The sequence below is a fragment of the Nyctereutes procyonoides genome, unplaced genomic scaffold, assembly GCF_905146905.1.
Source record: "Nyctereutes procyonoides isolate TBG_1078 unplaced genomic scaffold, NYPRO_anot_genome, whole genome shotgun sequence".
Lineage (NCBI taxonomy): Eukaryota > Metazoa > Chordata > Mammalia > Carnivora > Canidae > Nyctereutes > Nyctereutes procyonoides.
In genome coordinates this window covers 2,956,181-2,979,175 of record NW_026575082.1, presented here as the reverse complement: position 1 = coordinate 2,979,175, position 22,995 = coordinate 2,956,181, and the positions used below count along the sequence as shown (strand labels likewise).

Below are 22,995 nucleotides of genomic sequence, written 5' to 3'. Positions count from 1 at the left end.
GCCTCCTGGTCTGTGCACCCAAAGTGGCTTCCCCTTCAGCCCTTGGTCCTTCTCTCCCTCAGCCTAGACCCTCTTCTCATGGAGGTCATCCTTCCAGACTGGGGAAACGTCCCCCAGAGACCCTAACAGCCATCTTGTGTTCTCGTCCTCCTGACCCCTGGCCCTCCTCTGCTCATTGCACTTCTCTCATTTGGGGATTTGTGTGTGTACTTGGCCATCGTGTATACCCAGAAGAAGGTAAAGGCCCTTGAGAGACGGGAACTCAGCACCTGATGTGCCTCAGCGTTCCAGGTGCCTAGACCCAGGGAGACATGCAGCAGGTGCTCACACCAGAGGAAGGGAGGAAGGACTACACCCTCGCCACTCGCCTGCCAAGGGCTGTGCAGCCTGAGCCCCTTCACCTGTCTTCACCTTGGGAGCCCCTCGGACAGCAGCAGCCCGCTCTCTGGCACGCGGAGGGTGCTCAGTACGTGGTTGCTGGAAACAATAATGAAGAAGCCATGTATTTGAAATCAGGGTTACTTTACATTCATGTGTGACCACCATCTACCATCTAGTGGTGGGAGAAGGCAACTTCAGGGTGGTTTGCTTCTGGACAAGAACCAGGGAGGAGGCGGGGCAGGTCAGCACCCGTGGGAGGGCCCTGTCGCCGCCTTAGTGCAAGTGTTAGGGACTGTGCACGTTCCTGGGGGAGGTAAAGGGATGGCTGAGGAGGATAAGAAGGCCCAGCAGGAAATGCAGATGTGAGCTTCCCAGGGGATCCATGGGGAGGTTGTGTTCGGAGTTACACCTGATACCTCAGAGTGACAGTCCTGAGACTTGTGCTTTGCTTCTGATGTGTCAGAGATCAGATCCATAGAGAAGCTTTAGCTGAAGAATGTTGGAACGCTGTTTCCAGCTTCCTCAGTTGAGGAAGAAGGCTTGAGAGAACTTGGGGGAATTTAAAATAAACTAATGTTTTGTGAGGAATGCAAACCTGAGGGGAAGAACAGGATAAAATGCAGTAGAAATGACAAAGCCCCCACCCCCACCCCCAAGCATAAAGTCAAAAAGACTAACACCACACTTACTGCCTAAGATCACAAAATACAGAAAACCTGCAGGCCGTCAGGTGTGGCAGTCAGTAACCCCTCCAGACCCATCTCCATCTGTAAGAACAAAAAGTTTGGACAACATGGTTCAAACAGATTTTTCAACCTTCAAGTTCTTTAACTGTCTGATTTTAAATTAACTTAAGGCAAATCCCTATCCCAAACCTTAATGTATCTTCTTCCTAACAAGGACACGGCCTTTCGCTATGTCCTTGAATCACTGCTTTCTTCCTATGGGGGTTCATCCCAAACCGAAGGTGGCGATGGGGACAAAACATTATGTGATTCACCACCACACTGGCCTGCACCCAGCTTCTGTGAAGACCTGCAGAAGTTCAACAAAGCTGAAGACACACGGGGATCCAGGCAACGAGTGTCTAAGAGCAGACCTGTACATGACGGGTGGCAAGGCCTTGGGCACAAAGGCGGGCAGGCTGCGTTGCAGGGACAATCACATGTCACGTAGGCACTGAGAAACGCTTTCTGTGATGATCTCTCAGCCTGTGCATTAATAAATCCCAGGCATCTCCTTGACTTCAGGCCACAAAGACGACTATGGGACAGGAGCCAGTTTGATTCTTTGGGAAATTAGCAGGAAGGAGTCGGTTTCTGAGCTGCACCCCCTCCCACGCTTCCCACCCCACCCCCCGCCCACACTCTCAAAGCCGGTAATCGCTTACATATGTCCTTGTGCTAGAACCACAGAGCAGGGCCATCGCCTACCGAATGCTCATATGGCACACCCAGGCTGGCACAGAAACCCTCAGTGGGCGTGAAAAGAGCCCCTCAAGGTCACTGGGGCACCCTGGCACCCTGGCATCCTCAGCCAGCCCGTGCCAGCTCTCACTGCCCATCAGGTCCCAGATTCATCACCCTCTACACGGCCCCCCACCAGGCAGCTGCACAGCCAGCAAACTTCCACCCCTGATGCTCCACAGTGATGATCACAGAGCTTCCAGAAACCGCACCCCATCTCCCTTGGAATGGCCTGACCTTCCCTGCCCTTGAGAATTAACAAAAAAAGCCTGTTTTCAGAGTGTGCCACCATTTAATGACCAGGACACATGTGGAGTGGTCTGGTTGACTTACAGGCCCTCGCAGGAGCTGCCGCACTCCCTACATGAAATGTGAAGAAATTAGTTAGGCTTCTCCCTTGAATAGCACTATTAAGAGCCAGACGACAGAACACACCCCAGCAGACAAATCCAAAGGCACGCCACAGACCTAAAACGCAGATCTAACCCTCCAAGACTGTTCACTTGGTCTTCATGAAGTGAGTTTTGTCTACAGAGAGTACAATCAGCTCTTCTTCAATTATTGTCCAATAATACCACTAATAAAGCACAGTTTATTTCATTAAGTGTGTGATAGGCTTGCTTTTATTAGTTTTAACCTTGTGGATACAAGGAACCCAACTATCTTTGGCTGGTCCAAAAGCTTTGTGAACAAAGGAAAATGATCCATTTTTAGTATCTCAAGTAAGTAATGGAAAATTCTTGATTCCTAAGTGCAATACCAATTTTTTAAAAAGCTGGTATATAGAGACCATGTTACTTAATGATGATTTTATGGAACTGCAAAAATCATTCTTAAGAAATTTCTTGAAAGTAATTCCAACTTGCATTTATGTATCACATTAAAGGTTATAAAAGGCAGCGCATAACACCATTTGGCACAGCAACAGTGGAAGAGAGATGGGATTGAGAGGGGTCATCCCTGTATGGCTGTGGAAACTGAGGCAGGCACTGAAGGTTGGATACTGACTGAAGAAACAAACACTAGGGTCCTACTAGGGACTTTCAAGTAGCCCACCTTCTCTGCCTTCCAACAGCTCAGGGCTCAGTGGGAGAGGCAGAAAGAGCCACCTACTAGGTGGCTTTCAAGCAGCCCACCTTCTCTGCCTTCCAACAGCTCAGGGCTCAGTGGGAGAGGTAGAAAAGGTCTACTTACTTTCAAATGAGGGGATCCCAGTGTACTGCAGGGAGCCCAGAGGAGAGGTAGCTACCACCTTGAGATAGCAAAGAAGGTAGACCCAGCAGAGGCTTCCTGGGGGGAGGGGGGGGTTCTGCATGACCCAAGGCTTAGAGGAAAGAAGACAAAGAATGTATACAAGAGCAAGGCACCCTCACAAAACACCAGTTACTTGATATTGTTTGATGCTTTGCATGGCACACAAAGGAATTCAGCACTTTTCTAAAGGTAACAGAAAATTATTAATGAATTCAATCAGGAGAATAGAAAGATCTAACATGCATTCCAGAAGATTCTTGTGGTGGCCATAGAGGGAGAGTGAATTGAAGGCAAGTCAGTCCATGGCAGAAAGACCAAGGACGTGGTCCTCAGGGCTCAGAGGAGAGAGAGAGACCAGGGCTGGAGCAGTGAGTGCAGGGGAGAGGCCAATTCTGGTCTGCAGAATGGACAGGGGTGTGACTGAGAGAGAGAAAAATTCAGGACCACCCACTGATTTTTAGCACGGGTGACCAGTGAGCAGGTGGCTGTGCCATTTACTGAGACGGATTTGGGGGAGGAAGGCCTGAGAGGAGAGGTAGCATGTGTGGTCCCCGTACACAATTTCCTGCTAAGCCCCATATGGGTAAGACTCCCAGAGTGCAGGAGTCACATTCACTGCAGAGGCAGGCGGTCTGTGCCCAGCCCTCAGTGGATCCAGCATAAGAGACACACAGAAGAGCATGACACTGGCCAGGAAGACCAAAGGAGTGGGTGAGAGAAACCAAGTTGGGAGGGAGAAGAAATCCCATGCAAGCATCACAGAGTGCAAGGATTATGACATGAATTATGTTTTTTAAAAATACATCACTCAGAGATGAAGTATTTACAGTGGAAGCGTCATGTTTGGGAATTACTTATTAAAAAAAAGAAAAAGCCCAGCCATAACAACAAAGTGAAAGGCAGCAACAAAACTTGGCAAAATGTTGTAAATGTTTTATAAAGAATGTATGGGCATGTGCACGTGTGTGCTCTCCAAAGGAGTTTGAATGACATGTAGAATGAAAGGGGGAAAAAAAATCACGATACTCAACTAATAGGTCTTTCATAACCTAAACATGAAACAACTCAGTGAAGTAGGTGATGGTCTTCAAAGCTAGTGTGGGGAATGGTAAAATGGTCAGAAACTACTTTTTGTGGAAGATTCACCTTAAAAAGCCAGAACAGGTACACCAAATGGAGAGGGAACAGAGGACCAAAGGACCAAAGGTGGTGTTTAGGGGAACAGGATGTCTCAAGCATGAAGAAAAGAATCAACAGAGAAGGAAAGACCAAATCTGGGACAAACTGGCTGACAGATGCCCGTGTTCAGTATGGGACACACCTGGAACTCACACCCAGGGTCTCAGAAATCCCAATCCATGTTTTCATCCCTACATGTTAGTTCTGAACTTACATAAAGCCTAACCAAGGGATACTCTGATCCTGAAACAAGGGCTCAGAAATCTGAAACATCTGGTTCTGATACAGAACCAGATGGGTCACCTGCCCATCTCTGGAACACAGAGGATATCGTCTACACCCCTTACCTGGCGGGATCGCTGCCATGGTCCATGGGGTAATGGATGTCTCGGTGCTTTGGAAGGTGGTAACCCATCATGTAGAGATTATCGCCATTACTCACCTGCACACACAGCATCGAGGCAGGAGTAGAGGATGAGCATTCCCAATAGGCCTGGACCCCAGTGGTGTGTCCAGAAGTTATTGGTTGTGTCACTTTGAGTAACGTGCCCTTCTTAGACCTTCTACATTTTCACCCATAAACCATAATTAATAATGCCAACTTTGAAGGCTGCTGTGAGACTTGACATAGGATTGACAGTTCCCAGCACAGAGGCTGTCCTTGTAGACGTCAGCTCCCTGTGACTGGGTTCTGATTTTATCTCTCTGGACTGAACCAGATCTAGAGTGACAAGTCACTGTACAAAACTGTTCGACCCATGTCTTTCTCAACCCTGTTCTATCTCATGTTCAAGCTTCCCCTTCGTTAACCAACCACTGGATCACCCACCTCTGGCTTCTCTGCTTCCTCGAACTTGAAACACGGCAGGTCACAGTACTTAGAACAGATGCACATGACCTCCGAGGAGTGGAGGCTGAGGCACACTGCCTATCTCTTTGACACCTCACTTTGAGTTACGGTCTTCAAGGAATAACTGATGATATCGGTCCCTTTCCTCTCTCAAACTTGACAACTCAAAATATGTTCTAAAGGTACTGTGGGGTAGCTATCCAAATACTTTCCCTCACTGAAATTCACGTGTCACTTTTCTCGCCCACATCAAAGTCTTCCCGTAGATTACCCAAGTCCACGGAGGTTTGAGATCAGATGCAAATTTTAATTCTATGTAATCACCTCAATCATTTTATAAAATCATTTCAAAAGTTTCAGGCTGGTGCCACTGGGTCTCAGTGACACAGAAGCATTTGGTTGGTTTTATGAGATCCTCATCCTCTCTCCTCAAGTGGGCTGTGCCTCCTCCACCTACTCCTTGCAGCCTTCATCCATCTGACGTGGAACTCCTTGGATGCCTGCCTCCTTCCCCCGGTGAGAGAATGTCAGAGCAGGTTCCATTTCACTCATATTTCTCACCCAGCACCTAGGGCTTTGCGTTGCTGTGGCAGGCGCCCAAGATTCGTTGGAAGAATCTATAATGTCAAAAACTTCCTGTACAATTTCTACATTTTTAAAGAAGTCTAAAATCTTTTGATGAGACACATTCATCTGGTTCCAATTTGCCTCTCTGTGCAGGAACCTTGATCTTTATTTCCTTAAAAATGCACATGCCCATCCATCAAGCTTCTGCTTGACCTCTCCAGGGTCAGGGAGTTTATCAGGTTAAAGGGCAGATGGTCTTATGGTTACATGGCCTGACCCTCAGGTAATTCCGTATGTCGAGCCCAAGCCCATCTGTCCCTTCCACTGACTAGGCACAGCTCTGCAGTGCAAAATTTCCACAAGTTTCGACTTGCTATTTCTCTTGGTAGACATCTGAGATCTCACAACCACTCACCTGCGTTGTGTGAAGTTTTTCTTCTTTAAAAGACACCTCCTCTTTCGATTCCTGTTACCCTGTCCTGGACATATTCTGGTTCACCACTCTTTAATTTCCAGACAAAGAGAACGTGACATAAGGAGACACGGTGAAGCACCAGGTCAAGTGGGGATGACATTCCTTGTACCCTGAACCCTGCTCCTCTACTCACAAACCCAGAAACAGAAAAAGGCGAGATTTTTCTTGCCCTCTTAAAGTTGGGACTATTGGCCACCGAATTTGGGGCTTCCTTAGAAGCCTGTCAGGAGAGGGCTTGGAATGAGACACTCCATAGTACCTTCTTTGGTTGGAAAAAAAGAAAAAAAGAGTGTTCTCATTACAATCTTCACTTCACTCTTCCCATAAAGGAACCTGGAAAGGTGTGTGACATGATGGTCACATGCTGCAAGGTCCCCACAGTGCTTCCCCTGCCACGGACCCCAGCCATGGCCCTGCACATCCATGGGGAGAGACACCTCAAGAATCTGTCACACGGGCCCAGACCAGAGCATTTTACATTTTCTTTCAAAAATTCTGCTAATCTTTTGAATGAGAACTCACCTTTGAAAAGGTAAGGTTGAGAACATGAACAGCATAGGTTAGAAATGCACACCATTGTTTTCAAACAGCAAGACAGCAGGGGAAAGAAGGTGCTGTCATAAATAGCAGGATCTTTTTCAAGCGTGCGTGCGTGTGTGTGTGTGTGTGTGTGTGTGTGCACAGCATGGCCAAGCCCAGTGCCCACATTCAGCATGATATGTGGCAAATTACAGCCCAGCAAACGTTCAATGGCCACCTTCTGCCCAACTCCCAATGGCCAATGAGCCCCTAAACTCATGGCAGGGTGCCATGAGCTATTCAGCAACCAGCAGATAAACAAAAGGAAAGCCACCTTCTTGGAGAAAGGAGTATGGCTTCCTGTAGAAATCCCAGGCCTGGGGAAGGTGTGTCTATGTGGGTTTAAACCAATGAACTCACATGCCCATGTCATCTGGAAAGAGTTCCCCGAATCAAGGGAAACACAGAGATCTAGGCAGGGGATTTCTCCTTGATCACAGCACAGTGCCGTCCGCTTTTCAGTTAACGTCAGCTGCCTTCTCAAGTCACTGGTAATGCCAAGTCCTCATTTAGAATCAAGACCCTTCTCATAGAACCAGTTACCCAGCAGGCAGAGGTTCTCTGAAGTTTGAGCCATAAACCCCCTCTGACGAGGTCTGGTTCCACAGCCTACAAAGTCCTCAAATTGGTGCTCTTCCCCTAGAGTGCAGAGGGGCTGAACTCGGTGTGTGGTCCTTGCCCCCGCGGACAGATGCCAGCACCGGCCTGCGGCTCTGGGAAGTGCGGCCCTCTACTGTCTAAGCAAGAAGGCCATGTGCAAGTGCCCACACACCCCTTCTCCTTTCCACCAGCTGAGACATAGTTATACCCTCTACCTTTAAAACGCTTTTTATCTTTTTAAATTAAAATTCCATCAGTGCCTCTGAACCCAAGCCCTTGATACAATGATTTCATCTGACTCGGGGTTCCCTGCATGTCCATATCGTACATCCTGTGTGGCTCACACAGCAAGGGTAAGAATGGTGTGTGTACATGGGGCGGGAAAGAAGAGATAAGCAGGGGGAGAAACTGAGGTATTGTTGTCTTCAAAAACAAACAGTGTGTATGCCCTGGAGTCTACAAAAAAACCTTAAAAACTACTTTGGCCATCTTGACATAGTTTTAGATGAATGATCTTGTGAATCACACTAAAGCTCTCCTGCTCATATGAAGAGCGTTAACACTTTGCTTTGTGTTCTACCAAGAAAAATAGAAAACCACAGATCAAGACAAAGGATTTAGGCCACCTCCTGAAAGCAGGGGAAAAAGCTCTTACAAATCTCAAGAACTCCAAGATCTTTTTATTGATTTCAAATTCCAATAGAATGAATATGTTTTATCTAAATATTTTTATCACATAACTGAAACATTGATTTATTCTTTCAGAAATAGAGTTAAATACATCAATCTAGTTACAAATTCTAATATAAAGAGTACAAAATATAATGTTATAAATTGTATTTAAAAAAAAAAGAAATACAAATTCTATGGTCTTTTGCATTTTACTGCCTCAAAGTATCATTAGCAAAGTTGATGAAGAATGAACGTTCTCCATGGGTCCCCTCACACAGGTGTGCTGGGGCTCTGCAGTGCACTTACACCACCTCTCGAAGTCCTGGCCTGTGATTTTTCTTTTACTCAGTGAACAAAATGCTCTGCACTCAGAACTCACCAAAGTTAAAGCAGTAAAACAGCATATGCTACTTTGTCTGGAAAGTGGGAAAGTCAAACACATACAGTCCCTCTTGTTTGTACATCATCGATGTTTGGGGAGTCATCGTTTATTTTGCTTTAAAGCAGGACTATTGATAAAGTGAAATATGGCCACAAGCGTCCAAGAGGCGCAGTGTCCTTTGGGCACAGATTGACAGGTGCAGTTGCTGTCCACGATCCAGGGGACATGCATCCTGTGAGCCAGGAGTGCTCACTCTCTCGCTCTCTCTCATGCCTCTCTCTCCAGTGGGAAGACTGAGCAGCTCCCTGAGCCAGCGCCCTGGAAGGCATCAGAGAGACGGCACCGGTTACTGGCTGCATTCAACACTACATCCATCGGAAAGCAGTGCTAGATTACTAAATCTGTGCGTGTGTTGTGCCCTGACACGGACGCTTGTGCCCTGACATGGATGCTCCTATAAATGTACGTAGCCTGTGCCAGAGTCACCGAGTCTGAAGACGGCTCTTGACACCGTGGGCAAAATGAACAGCCCTTCACCTAACCCGGTGGCCGTGTGTAATTACTAACTAGAGTGATTTCCTGGAGCATGTTTTTATCAGGAAACCAGGGTCTTTCTTGGTTTCCAAAACAAGTAAGTATTGGAGGGACCTCTAAAAGCACTGAATACTTTTCAAAACTGGGAAGGCAAAATCCGCTTGCCTTGAAAATCTACTTGTGTTTTGACCAACAATGAAATGTCTCCGTCTGAGAGTGCCAAGAGACCTTCCAAAAGCAGGCAGGAAAGTGGCAAAACAGCTAAGTGTCTCCCAGAGAAGAGGCGTACCAGCCGATTTTTCAGAGAATGTAAATGTTCATTCTTCAAAATTAAGGAATATGAGTGAATAACCTGAAAGACTCCTATAAGCTCATTATTTACGTGTTACTTGACTTCGACAACAAGTAAGAGACTTGAGCGGGGAGGAGGAGAGGGCGAGGCGAGGAGGAGAGCCAGGCCAACAGAGCCGCGCCAGGAACAGCGAGAGCGCAGGCGGGGCGGGGAGATACACGGAGAAGCTGTAGTGTAGACAACCAAACCCTTTATTGTCTAAGTTACATTAGACGCCAACACTGTAAAAATCCTGTTAAGAAACAAGGAAACAGCAGATCGGTAGAGGTAGTAGAAAGTCTGTAACAGTCAGAAGGTGACTTACAGGAGAGATCATGCGGAAATTACCATTCAAAAAAAAAAAAAGCGAATCAAAACATATTGGCTAAATAAATAAGAAAACACAAATCATATTAAATACTATGGTCAAACTGACATAAACGCATTAACAAACCAATACAATACTGATGACCAGTGGAAGAAAGAAACCACAGTCAGGCCCGAGAACGGCGTGTCTTGGAGGGTGGCATCCTCGGAGGGTCCTCCTCCGTCTGATTAGTTACGTGGAAACCTATTTCTGCACTCGGCACAGCACACACGGTTACGTAAAATGACTCGGCTGCACACTCCACCAGCGGGACCCCAGGCACGCACCCCTGTCTCCACCAGGCAGCTCCAACTGCCAGTGGGGCTCCCGGGTGCTGCTTCTGAAACAGTAAGAATGTACACGACACCTCCGTGTCACTTTGGGTACAGAATTGCTTTTAATAACTAGAACACAGAGAAACAGACAGGACTGAATCACTAACCCCTGTGCATTCCTGAACTGTCACTATTCACTTTCAGCCAAGAAAATGAAACGCAGAAATTATCACTTTGGGGAAACTATCAAAATGATCAAACATAAGTCAACAGAAAGGCGGCATTCTGATTTCTAAGGTGGACAGAGGAATGTGTCTCTGCAACTTTGCTCAAAATAACTTTACAGAAACAGTCAATTACAGCTGCTCGATAGAATCTGCACGGATATTCCTAATTACACCAACACAACAGATCATTCTGGTACATATCTGGTGTATAAGTATCAGGAAAAAAATAAGTAGAAACGTTTACATATACACACATACATATACATGTGCACATACATACGTGTGTATACATACGTATGTATAGAGAAGCTAGCCAATTACATTGCATTGTTTGCAAGTGTTGCAAAGTAACCTGAACCTCAAGTAATTTAAATTCAGTAACAAGTAGAATTCAGAATCAAACATTAACTAATAACAACATCAACAATAATAATATAATAATAATTCAACAAATCATTAGAACAGGAAAACCACACTTCAGGGTTTGTGTGTGTGTGTGTGTGTGTATGTGTGTGCGTGTGCACGCACGTGTTTAAACAAATCTTTGTATCAGAAGCCCATTTTCTACAAAAAACTGCACTAATCCATTACCGTATTAAGTAAACTGTCGCTCTCACCAGTATTAAAGGTTAGGATAATTTCTGTACATGTAAAATTATTGCTTTTTTGAAAAATATATTTAGCATGCTCATTTTAATCCATTTCCTGCCTTTACAAAATTTCACAATTAAAAAAAACCTAGTAAAGCTTTTGCAAAAAATTTCACAGAACATTTTCATTCAAGGCAGCAGTAACTTTTGATAATGCATAAAATCATATGTGCAAAAATCTGAAACTCTCAGAAATATTACCATCACACATAGTGTCACGGTAACAGGAAAAGAAAATATTTATATCTGTGGAATACAATTTTAACGGCGTACACTGCACGGTTTAAGATCCTTTGTTACGGGCCTTAACCCCCACCACAAAAACTTGCATTTGCGGGACTGAGGAAGAGGTATATAAAGCCGCCCCCACCCAGGGGCCTGGGGACCTCCACGCTCTGGGGATGATGAAGGTACTCATCCTGCAGGGGTCCCCAGGCCCGAGAAGAAAAGACACCTACTTGCTGGGCTGGTGGAGGGACAGATGGGGGTGAGGTGGGGAGGGCGGGTAGGCAGGGAGGGAGGGAGGGGGAGCAGAAGTTTCCAGAGCACCAGGGCTCCCAAACCTGCTCAGGGATTCTCCCGCGATCAGTAAAACGGGTCTGGACTAGGAGGGTTCAGTGGCTAGAGAATTTGTTAAGACGGGCAGTCTTCCTTGATGAGCAGTTTGTAGAATGTAGCCCTGTGACAAAAAGGTCCTGAGAATAAACAAAGAAGCCTGCTTTTCTTAGTGTTCAACTAGCTCTTTTCCAAAGCAGAACAGAAGCACTCCCAGAGCTGCGTCTCCTCTGCGGGCTCACTGAGAGCAAATGATGGGAAGGACGGGGCGGGGGGTGGGGTGGGCGGGCAGGGGTGCCCGCAGGAAATGCACACGGACCCCCGAGGGCTGCCGCACGGTGGGGCCCCGTCACGGCCCTGTGCCACCACCTTCTGCTCTCTTACGGACCACTCTACGTACCCCCTAGGACACAGAGAGGCCGTGGTGTTAACACCTGGCCGACCTCAGCTCCACCACCACTGTGTCCGGACATTACCCAACAGTCCTCCTGGGTGGCGGCGGCGGCTCCTGCTCAGGGCTTCCTCAGTGTCTTCTGCACACACACGAACCTCTCTCCAGTGTCTCAAACTTGTCTTGAACAGCACAGACGCCTGTGCCTGCCGACACCACTGTTTATGGTAAGAAAGCACGGGGCCATGGTCGATGAGCACATATATGCATAGAGAATATCTACGGGTGACTCTAGAGTAGACACACCATCTTCGTTTATTCTGAAATGTTTAACAAGGAGGAGAAGCATTTCCCTTCGGTCTCTACTCCGGCTCAGCGGCTCCAGGATTCAAGGTGTCCGGGCGGGAGTCCTGCGGCTGATCTTCCACCACCAAGGTGGTCAGGGTCGCTGTGGGGACATCCGCAAGGGGGCTGCTGACGGCTATCAGGGGCACCGGGGTACGCTGGAAACGTGTCTTCAGGTTCCCTTCCTGAGAGGCACTGTCGGGACGGGATCTGCGTTAGAACGGTCTCTCCCCTGGAAGAGAGAAAGCACACAACAGAAAAGCTCATTTCTGCCTCTTGGCATCTAAGTGCATTTTTCCTATCGATTCCCGTATCAACACCCCAGAACGCTGACCATGACCTTCACACGGCAACCCCGCCAGGTCGGCCAACACCCCTGGTTTTAGCGGCAGCTCATTTTGCTCAAGCATGATGATTTTAAATGTGCCTTCCTGGCCTACAGAGACAGCTTTGCACAATCATTTCCAGGGATTCAGAGAGGATCATCAAACCTGTGTTTTGCATCCAGGAATGGCACATAATACCATCTGAACCAGCTCCAGAGGTTAAAAGGTGGCAAGACAGAACCAGGGGAGGTGAGGGGCGGGGAGATGCCCCCAAAAGCAGAATTCTGTAGTCCACAGCACATGTACAGGTGAACAACAGTGCCAAACAGGGCCATATTCAGAGGCTGTACGAACATGGTAAGAGACGTACAGCTCTCACGGGGGCCTGTGAGAAGCCACGGTGCTCCCGCTAATTTCCATAAAAAATCACCACGGCGGAAACACAGAAGGAGTGTTCTCAAGTGCACTGCGAGGTAAAAATGGGACGATAAACGTGAGCCTGCCGCCTTTAGAGAAGGCTCTCCAACGACATCGGAAGCATCGCTATTTGAACAATGGGTTTTACAATCCGAGGACAAAAACAACAGAGCAAGATTAATCTCACTCAACCGCATTAACCTTCGGCTAAAGTCTCGATGAAGTGAAACCAACCGCCGGAAATGAACATGCATCCCTAAACCAGAGCACTCCCTGGGTTCTAACTGGTTTCCAGCAATGCCTCCAGGAACCCTGGGAAGCCATGTGTGCGGGGCGGGGTTGGAGCGGGGCGTCTGGGTGACATAATGAATTAAGTGCTTCTCTTCGGTTACTAACTTCCGAAAGCTCCCACTTAAAACAAGCCCTACATTGCTGACATCCAGCAGTCAACACCAAAGGACATCTGGTAAGAGACCCAACGAAAATTTTTCCGGGGTTCAGGGGGTGGGTGTGGTGGCACGGACAGAGGCGTATGTGACATACGCACAGGAACTCAGCGTCCTCAAGTAGAAGGTGAATTTCCTGCAGGAAAGCTGAAAATGAGGTTTCGTGTTTTTGCACGGTGACATCCCATCACAGAGAGATCGTCAACCAGGCACTTTGAGAACTGCGTCTAGATACCTTCAAGGAAGAGAGGTGGCCTTCGTGTTTGCCAGGAGAGAAATGGGAGCTACTGTTAGTCATTGAAGTCTCTACAAAGTTAACTGTGTGTAGCAAACAGACTTGCTGGCGATCCCCAGCAGTGTGCATCCCATACAAGAGGGACTGCGCACCCCCCCCCCCAAAAGCTGCCTGGACTTCTCTTCCGTGGGACCACCGTACACACTCCTGCACGAGGCCAATGAAAACACGCCCTTAGAGCAGTAACAGGGGGAGGAGCCCACCTCCATAAAGGACAGAAGTTTTAAATTGCAAAGGTCAGAAAGTTTTTTTTAAAAAATGTTTATTTTCGAAGGACTGTGTAATCTGGAAAACCCTAATAACTGGGTTGTTAAAGTCAGCCCATAAATCTAGACACAGAGAGGTCTATTTTTTGCTTTAAAACTGAAGGGATGTGTTCAAATAGCATCTCATTTTTCTTTTTTTAAGGAAGTCATTTTCACTTACTGATTCACTGGGACCAACAGTGTATTATTACTCCATACATCTGTCCTACAGGCCTTTTAGGAAATGAAAGAAATTCATCCAAGAAATCAGGCAAAGAAGAAATACAGCTACAGAAGAAAGGAGTTACAGAAATACTTAAATTAAGTGCACACATAGTATCTTGACACATGCAGGTTGCTTTCTCAGTCCTATGAGACAGGGTACTCAGAAAATGAGAAACATGTTTTTAGAAAATTTGACTTTCTTTTTTGCTGCCGTGTGAACTGTGGGCTTTTCAGCTAATGCGGAAGGAAACAAATATCTTTCTTTAATGCATTTCAATGTTCTAGGGATGGATACTGACTTCTGGAACTTTATGAGGCTTACTCTTTTCCTTTTCATCTTTAAAAGGTTAAGGGGATGCATATGTACTCATGCATTGGGGGTCGATGACATAAACATGAAAAAAGCCTGGACCCTCCCAGGATACACACGAAACCCCTCAGTCTTCACGCATCTGACACACGTATCACTTTAGACAAATCACTCATCACATCCACAACTTTTCATAGTTTGCTGAACTTAAGAGAAAAATGGATAAAGTGTTTTTAAGTGTTTGCTTGGTTTTATGATTACAAAAGCTGCTTAGACACGAGCTGGATTTCGAATTTGATCTCTGACGCCGAGAATGTGAAAGTGATGGGAAACCAGACCGTACGTGTATTCAGGTACAACTGCTACGTGCCTTCTCCATCATCTGCATTATAATACCCATGGCTAAACACGAGATAGATTAGCGTCCCATTTATTTTCTCATTTCCTCTTATTTTGATTAATGGGATTATTTCTCTGAGCTTAACTATTTTTAAATAATATTTAGAATAATAAGAAATAAACTATTAATAATAGCCTTGCCTTTAAATTTTGGCAAGGAATCCAAACAAACTGAAAACACCAGACTTCATTATTCCAGCAAAAGTCAGTCTGGTCTTTTAAATCCAAAAACCAGGGGGGATGGGGGATTTGCAGGGAGAGAGGGCTATTTTTCTTGGTGCTAAATATTTTAATTTCTAATGTTTAACAACATAACAGAAAAAGACAATTTCTTCACGATACACACCGGAAGAAGCCTCCTAGGTTTGTTCCCCTCACCCCCAACATCCATATGACATGATACCAATATTTCAGCCTATTATTTTCAAAACACGTTCTTCCTAATGATGAATATTGGCGATTACCAGAAATTAAACATTTACTCAGTCATGCTAAATCTATGAAAAAGCACCTTGAAAATGACAATATGTATGAAGCCCTTCTCTCATTTAGAAGTTTGCTCCAAATATTAGCACCCTCATGATCGGAATTCAATGTATATTACTAGAAGCACAAACACTGGGCCCTGTATTCCTGAGGTTAGGGACAATTAGCCCACAGCCAGGTCGTGCCCCACTCAGGAGGTTGGTTCCTCACCTCCAGCACCCCAGCACGGTACAGGAGGTGCCAGTGAATGCCTGGGGAGCAGGCACTGTGACCCTGAGCCTCCGTCTGGATGTCCTATTATTGAATCCACACCGCAACGTCTAGGGGCTCGGAGATCGTCTCTACTCCACCTACGGAGGAATGCCTGCTGACCAGGGTATGTAAAGGGGCACTGCTCCCGAAACCACATCAAAAGAACATTAATTCACATCTCAAAGTGTCCATTCATTCTGACCTAATGGAATCAGATCAATTCTGACACATGGACCCGGACCTCGTGCCTGACGGACTTTCACGCAGATACGCAGTATATGATGATTCGTCAGAATCAGCCAACACTGAACATCCTGCTGTAAGATGGCAGAGTAGGGCCGCTGGCCAGACGGCAGCAAGTGTACAGTGATGCCTGCCTACCCTGGGGAGCACAGGGCAGCCCCCTAGGGCCTGATGTCTGGGTGAGAACACTGTTCTCAAGCCATACCCCCGCCCTTCATGGAACAACTAGTCTGTAAAACAAAGCAAGACAGAAGAAGAGCCTTCGGAAGCATGCTGCCGGGTTCTGGCAAAGCCCAGAGACCCAGAGGAAGGGCAACGGCCCTGAATGTTGGTTTCTGAGCCCCGTTCGTGAGTCAGCATCCCGCCCACCGGCACCTGCACGGCAGCATGAACCCTATTCCCCTTGCCCACAAGCACGCGCCATGTAGACGCTGCACCAAGGCTCCTCTGGTCACGGAGGGCAGGGGCTGGGCCCGGAGTAACCGCGGCTGCCAGTGCTCAGCCGGTGCTTCCATGTTACTGGTCCAGAAAGGGTGCCGAGTGCTACCGTCGCTGTCACTGTCACAGTCACAGTCACTTTATGGATGCAGGAACTGCATGGAGTCACATGCCTGGGGTGGATGCTCAGATTTAGAGCTTCCCACTCAGGAACCCAAGATCTCAACAGTTTATATCAGTTTGTATCATCTAGGTCTCTGAACATGGAATTCATTCCTCGTGACAGTTTTGACGCTGGAAGACACACACATCGCCACCACCACCAGGATCCCCTCGTCCTCCTCCACTTCAAACCCACATATTCGCGTTCCTGTTGGACATTCTGAGATGGATCCCCAGGAGGCACCCCAACCCAGGCTCACATGCGCCCATGACCCGGGTTTCCTCCTGCGCCTCCTCCAAATTCCAGGCTAGGGGCCAGACTCCTCAGGCGAGCTGGTACCTGCAGCCAGAATCGGGGTCACCTCCACCCCTTTCCCTTCCTTCCCCCACATCTCAGCTCCTGTGCCCAAACACCTGCATGCCCAGTTCCACCCTAACTTGGGCCCCCGTGTCCCATGCAGACGACCCCATGCATCACCAAAGTGGTGCTCAGCCACCTGTGTGGATGCCATAACCCATCTGAACCCTGACACCCCCTCTAAGGACACAACACTGATCATGCTACCCCCCGGCTCAGGGTTCTCCACTGCCCTTAAGAAGCTTCCATCCTCCAGCACCGCTGAACTCAGTGCGGCTCTTCCAAGGGAATGTGCTGTTCCACCCTTGGGCAGGCTCCCAAGGGCAGCACCACCCTTGCCCCCACATGGTCTTCCAAATGCCCAAGTCCAGGTCCAGGACCCTCACCTGCACCATTGCTGCTGTGCTGCTTTGCCCTGTTTCCTTGTCTAAACCGCCCCCCAGCCCTGAACACACAACAGAGCAGGAAAAGTATTTGCCGTGTGTCCCCAATATTCTGGTTGTCTCCCTAGTATTACGGAGCCTGGCACGTGGTAGGTGCTCAATAAATATCGTTAATGGGTGAGTAAATGATTTTAAAACTGAATTTGCATCAATTATGAATATTTGTAAAAGTCCATTAACTTTAAGTGTAACATCAAATGATTTCTGCATGAATACAAGATGTTATATGATCACAAAAAAAAAAAAAAAGCCCGGGGCAGCCCAGGTGGCTCAGTGGTTTAGCGCCGCCTTCAGCCCAGGGCATGATCCTGGAGACCCAGGATCGAGTCCCATGTCAGGCTCCCTGCATGGAGCCGCTTCTCCCTCTGCCTGTGTCTCTGCCTCTCTTTCTCTCTGTGTCTCTCATGAATAAATAAATAAAATCTTAAAAAAAAAAAAAAGCCCACAATGCACAGCCTCTCAAGCTGTCAAGAAAGGAATCTGACTTACATATTCCATTATTTAATATTAGGAAAGCATGCCACACATGAGAAAGAACATGGCTGGTAAGTAGCATGAGTCCTGCTCTGGACAAATAACCACAGAATGGCTCCCTGGATCTGTGGTACCCTAAACCTAACACAGCAGCTGTGGGTTTTTTTTTTTTTTTAACATTGAGAACTACAGGATGAGGGAAATACCAAGATGTAAACCTCTACCTGTGACTGATATGGTTTCCTGTCGTCTCAACAGACACACCTCTTTGAGAAGTCTGAAGGTTTAAGCTAAAGAAATGGAATTTTCGTGGAGAATCAGAACATTCAATGATTCATCGGTAACAGTACTGTGGGACGCCTGGGGGGCTCAGCGGTTGAGCGTCTGCCTTTGGCTCAGGTCGTGAACTCGGGGTTCTGGGATTGAGTCCCGCATCGGGCTTCCCGCATCCCTCATCCCTACTAGCAGGGAGCCTGCTTCTCCCTCTGCCTCTGCCCTTCCCTCACTTGTGCACACTCTCTCTCAAATAAATAAATAAATAAATAAATAAATAAATAAATAAATAATAAATAGATGAATAAATAAAATCTTTATTTAAAAAAAAGGCAATCATAACAACGGACAAAAAGTACTAGCAGAGGTCACCATCTCAAATGTGGACAATCAGGACTGAAAAACCGTAACACACAACAGGGCATTGAATTGAGTTCATATGAAGAAAAGGCTTTTTAGCAACAAACAGGAATTCTAAAACTGCAATAAAACAAGAACAGAGGCCCCGATGCGGACACGGCCATTCCAAGGTCCACCTGTACCTGGGAGCGGCCCGGCCTTACTGGTTGCATCACTGCTAACCTTCCAGACCAGGAACGCTCTAGCGGTTCCCGGGGCACCTCCATCACCATCGCCATCCTCAACAGCCTAGCATCCCCCAGATGGTCACGTTTGTCGGGACAGGATGTGCGCGAGCTTGCTCTGACCCTGAGACAGGGCCTGGATGCCTGTCTGGCAGCACAGAAACACCTCTGCCCTGACAAGGGGGACCGTGTGTGGACTCGGAGGCCTGTTAGAAAGTGAGAAGGTCCGCAGAGGATGCAGGTAGCAGGAGAGGGCGCAGTGACATTCTGTGAGGGGACCAAGGCGGGGGGCTCGTAGCCCGGGACAACCTGTGAGGTGGCCACGAGGATATGTGCACCCAGTTCCTGAGGGGCACAAGCTGAGTCTTCCAGTAGCACGTGCCCAAGCACGGGCACGTCTTGCGGACGCCGAGCTGCAAGTGTACGGGGGTAACACGCACATCAGGGGTGTGTGCACACGGGTACTTGTGCACGGTGGCTGTGCTGGCGGGAAGCAGATCAAGGAGGGGATGTGGCCACGGCGCCCTGGCCGCTAGCAGGGCACTTCTCGTGAGAAATATAAAAGCGACACGCTGAAGGAAGAAGACGGCAGAGTGCTCTGGAATAAAGTGGCACAGAAACCTCGTGGGGAGAAAGGTAGGACCGTCTAGTGTGGCAAAGCCTCACCCCCCACAGGACCCAAGGTGGCTGTGAGGACCTGCTGTGTCCTTGTAACTCGTGGCCACAATGGCCAACAGTGTCTGGCGAGGGTCCAGGGTGGTCCCCAAGGGCCAGATTCGGCACCAAAGCAACGCACAGGTCTTCACGCTTGTGGTACAAGCCCGTCGGTGCCCCGGTGATGCGGGCCTCACACCACCTCTTCCCAGCTGCCACGAGAAACCCCAACAGCTGATGAATCGAAGACCTACTTGCCCGGGGCCCTCTGCGGAGGCGGCGTGGTCTCCAGCACCTCGGAGGTCCTGAGACTCACACGCCACCGTGGGCACCAGGGGCGCATTAGCAGGAGTGTCCCAGTGATGACGCGCCGCCATGGGAGGCGAGGCCATCAACAGAAAGCACGGGCAGCAGACACATACGGGCGCCTAGCCTGTGGCCGGAAGCACCCACTTCCTTGGACACTCAGTGTCAGTGACCGGGAGCCGGGGCGCACTCGCCCCAATGCAGACCTCGCCGTTGTGACGACATTGATCATCGGCGCCGGCACACGGGCCCTCCTCCTGCACTACTTACCACTTGGCCTCAGTCAGCTCACGTCACACGGGCTTCCGACCCCAAGCCCTCCAGCCCCCTCCTCCCGGGGTGGGGGTCCCAGGGTGCGTCTCTTGCCTGGGCAGTGACGGGCCAGCTCATGCGGACAGGCCAAGGGCTTGTGCCACCACCCCAGACCAGCACAAGGGGCCCAGGGACCCGGTGCCGTGACTGCCCACGCCAGCAGGCAGGGACCCTGAGCCGCATGTTGGGATGACAGGGCCACGGCGACTCCCGTGCTGCTGGGGGCAGCAGGTGTCATCAGCATAGTCACCACCCAGGACTCGACTCTCTGATTAAAGTGGGACATTTGCAAACAGGCTAATGTCCAATTAAAGCACAGGGCACCGAGATGCCAAGGGAAGACTGACTGGGGGGCCGGATGGGACAAGCGGGCGCGGGGTCGGGGAGATGGCCGCCCGCCTCGGGCCAGTGGCCGGGGACAGCACCATGGCAGCGGCGGCTCCGCCCCAGTGCCCTCCCGGGGTCCGCGGAGGCCCAGGCCCAGCGGCCGGCAGGTACCTGTGTGCGCCTGCGTGTGCGCCCTGAGGTGGCTGGGCTGGTGGAAGCGCTTCCCACACTCCACGCACACGAAGTCTCCTTGGCGGGCCTGCGTCCGGAGCATCCCTGGGCGGTGGTGGCCATGGGTGGTGCAGGAGGGGCGGCGGCAGGGGAGGGGGAGAGGAAAACACCATTAGTCTGTCTAACAGGGTGACGGGGGCGCCTGAGGGCCTGAGGCGTGGCCGGCGCAGCATGAGGCACCGCGGCCCATGGAGTGCGGGGCCTCCGTGGGGTGCGGGGCCTCAGGGCACCAGGACGCCCTCCCACCATGCACCGCCGGCCGTCAGGGTGGCGCCGCAGGGACAGCCATGTGCGGGCACGGGGAGGCGGCCTCCTGCTCACCTGTCTCCACCGCGCCGGCCCCCCGCACCGACCGCCCACCTGGCCCCTTACCTGGGTGCCTGCGCCCTCTGGGGCACAGACAGGAGCCCCGGGAATCGGGCCGGGTGTAAGCCCCTTCTGCGAGAACGGGGTGCACGTGGCCCTCCAGGTGTGCGCCTCGCCTGCCTCACGGCGACACTCTGAAGAAAGGCTCGCCTACGGGGGAGCTCCCCGGGGCTTCCCGCCAGCCCCCTTCTCACTCGACGGGAACACAAAAACCCCAACCGGGAAAAGTTCTGCCTTGAGCAACAGCTATGGAAACAAACGAAGCTCACTGCACCAAGCGCGTCTGTCCCTAACACCTGAGTGTCAAAAATGTGGAAGGCAAATGGAAAGGATGACAAATGATCTCTGTCAAATCAGCTGAAACCAAATTCTCACCCCAACTCAGAGCGCGTTGACAGCATCATACGAAATTGCTGTTAGGCCGCAGACATCAGAACGCAAACATGCAGGCGCTGTCAGGCCACCCGTGTGGGGTTTCTCACCGGGCGAGGCGTGGACACGGGCCTTGGAGACCCTGCAGAGTTTGCCCACAGTGTCCTCCACCTCCCACTGCCTCATTAGGGGACCAGAACACTTGAACCCGCACTCAACACAGTCACCAATGCAACAGCACAGGGACCACGGTACACAGGCCTCGCCGGCCCTCACACAGGGAAGCATCACTGGCCAGTATCCTTGGTGCCCGGGATGGCCGCCGTGTTTGACCCCAAGCACCACGGGGACCACAGGCCTGCATCCAGACATCCGCACACACCCGGTCCTGAGCACACCTTCCTGACGTGGAAGCTTCACCAACGGCACTCGAACGTCTTCTAGGACTAGCCCTCTCCTCGCTCGGCGTTTGATCCGCAAAGAGCTCAACTTCTAAGGCGATTCTGCTGCCCAACCCTACCCCTTAGCAGCATGACTGAGGTGCATCATCCTACGAGAACGTTCACCAGCCAATCCCTCCAGACCCGTGGATTCTTCTCCATCTTTGTCTTCACACGCTAAGTCATCACAGTACTTTCTTGGACATGACTCTTCAGCAGCCTATCTCCTACCCAGGCTGCAGCTCTTCTGCTTGGCTGACCACACTTCCCTGCATCAAGGATGCGTCGGTGTGTGCGCGCCTACACACGGCCCTACAGTGCACTTTGCCTTATCGTCACCCCTTTGCCCTTAGTGGTCAATAATACTGCGCTCAAGCTACTCCACAATTCTGAGCTCATCAAAAAGGTTATAAACTTCATCTGAATCGAAGACTGTCTGGTGAGCAACAGCTCTAACACTGTGACCCAGAAACTTGGGGTGTGTGAGAAAGGAGGATTAGCTCAACCTGCTTAGGCTGCCACACACGTGCCCATCTGCAAGGAGGAGGAGGAGCCTGGACACGCTGTGTTGGGACTCTGCCCAGAGCCAAACGAAGGACGCACAGACCTCCACCATCCTCACAGCAACATGTCCTTGGTAGAAGACTTTGAGCCCCAGTAACAGGGTCCTGAGGTCTTATTCTGTCTAGAATCATCTCCCTCTAGGGATGCCTGAGTGGCTCAGCAGTTGAGCATCTGCCTTCAGCCCAGGGTGTGATCCTGGAGTCCCAGGATTGAGTCCCACATCAGGCTCCCTGCATGGAGCCTGCTTCTCCCTCTGCCTGTGTCTGTGCCTGTCTCTGTGTCACTCATGAATAAATAAAATCTGTTTAAAAAAAAAATAAAAAGAATAACCTCGCTCTATTATCCTCAAGTTTTTGTTCTAAAATCCATATTATCATCCCACATTGGCTGAACACAAAGTATGAAACGCAGATTGTGTATCATTTTATTACTATCCCAACAAAAAACTTCTCCTACACTGATCGATGTTTGCGAACCTGACCTGAAGGCCATGCTGCGGAACGGTCACAGGAAAGCAGCGCGTCTCTGACTTCGATGGCTGTAGCCTGATTCCTCCCAGGACGCAACGATGGTCATTCCTTGGATCACCCTGCCTCTCCTGCCAGGCCCTCTGCACAAACATCACCCCGTCCACGGACAGGTGGGGTAAGGCCTCCGAGACGCATCGTCCCTGACTGCCCCGATGTCTCAGAGGCACCTCCCGACGGCAGTGCTTGCCATGCCAACAAGAGGCAGGCACTGAGAAATCAGAGTTGCACAGCCACTCACAAACTCTTCGCGGATACACGGACGATGGCTCTACTTGGAAGATTTTCTCCCGTGTGTGTCTGCCTCTCCCACTACACAGTGACACTGGACGTGTGCTCACCCGGAGGCCTCCACAAGGAGCTGGGACCTCTTCTGCAGATCGAGCATGCGGCAAATGCCTCAGACCACAGAATGAGTCGTATGGACAGACTTGTAGGGT

At 49.6% G+C, this 22,995-nt stretch overlaps 1 protein-coding gene across 6 annotated transcripts in view; it reads right to left on the bottom strand.

Moving 5' to 3' along the window:
- Positions 1-8,028: 8,028 nt before the first annotated feature.
- Positions 8,029-22,995, bottom strand: part of LOC129514553 (zinc finger protein 516-like) — a 117,543-nt gene continuing 102,576 nt past the window's right edge. For 5 of the 6 annotated variants that reach the window (XM_055333229.1, XM_055333228.1, XM_055333227.1 and 2 more), the window contains 2 exons: positions 20,227-20,331; positions 8,029-12,312 (listed from right to left, as the gene is read on the bottom strand). In XM_055333229.1, the coding sequence (XP_055189204.1) occupies positions 12,296-12,312; positions 20,227-20,331 (122 nt within the window). In that variant the 3' untranslated portion in view covers positions 8,029-12,295. The remainder of the gene's footprint in view (positions 12,313-20,226; positions 20,332-22,995) is intronic. The other variant, XM_055333232.1, reaches the window with a different exon arrangement.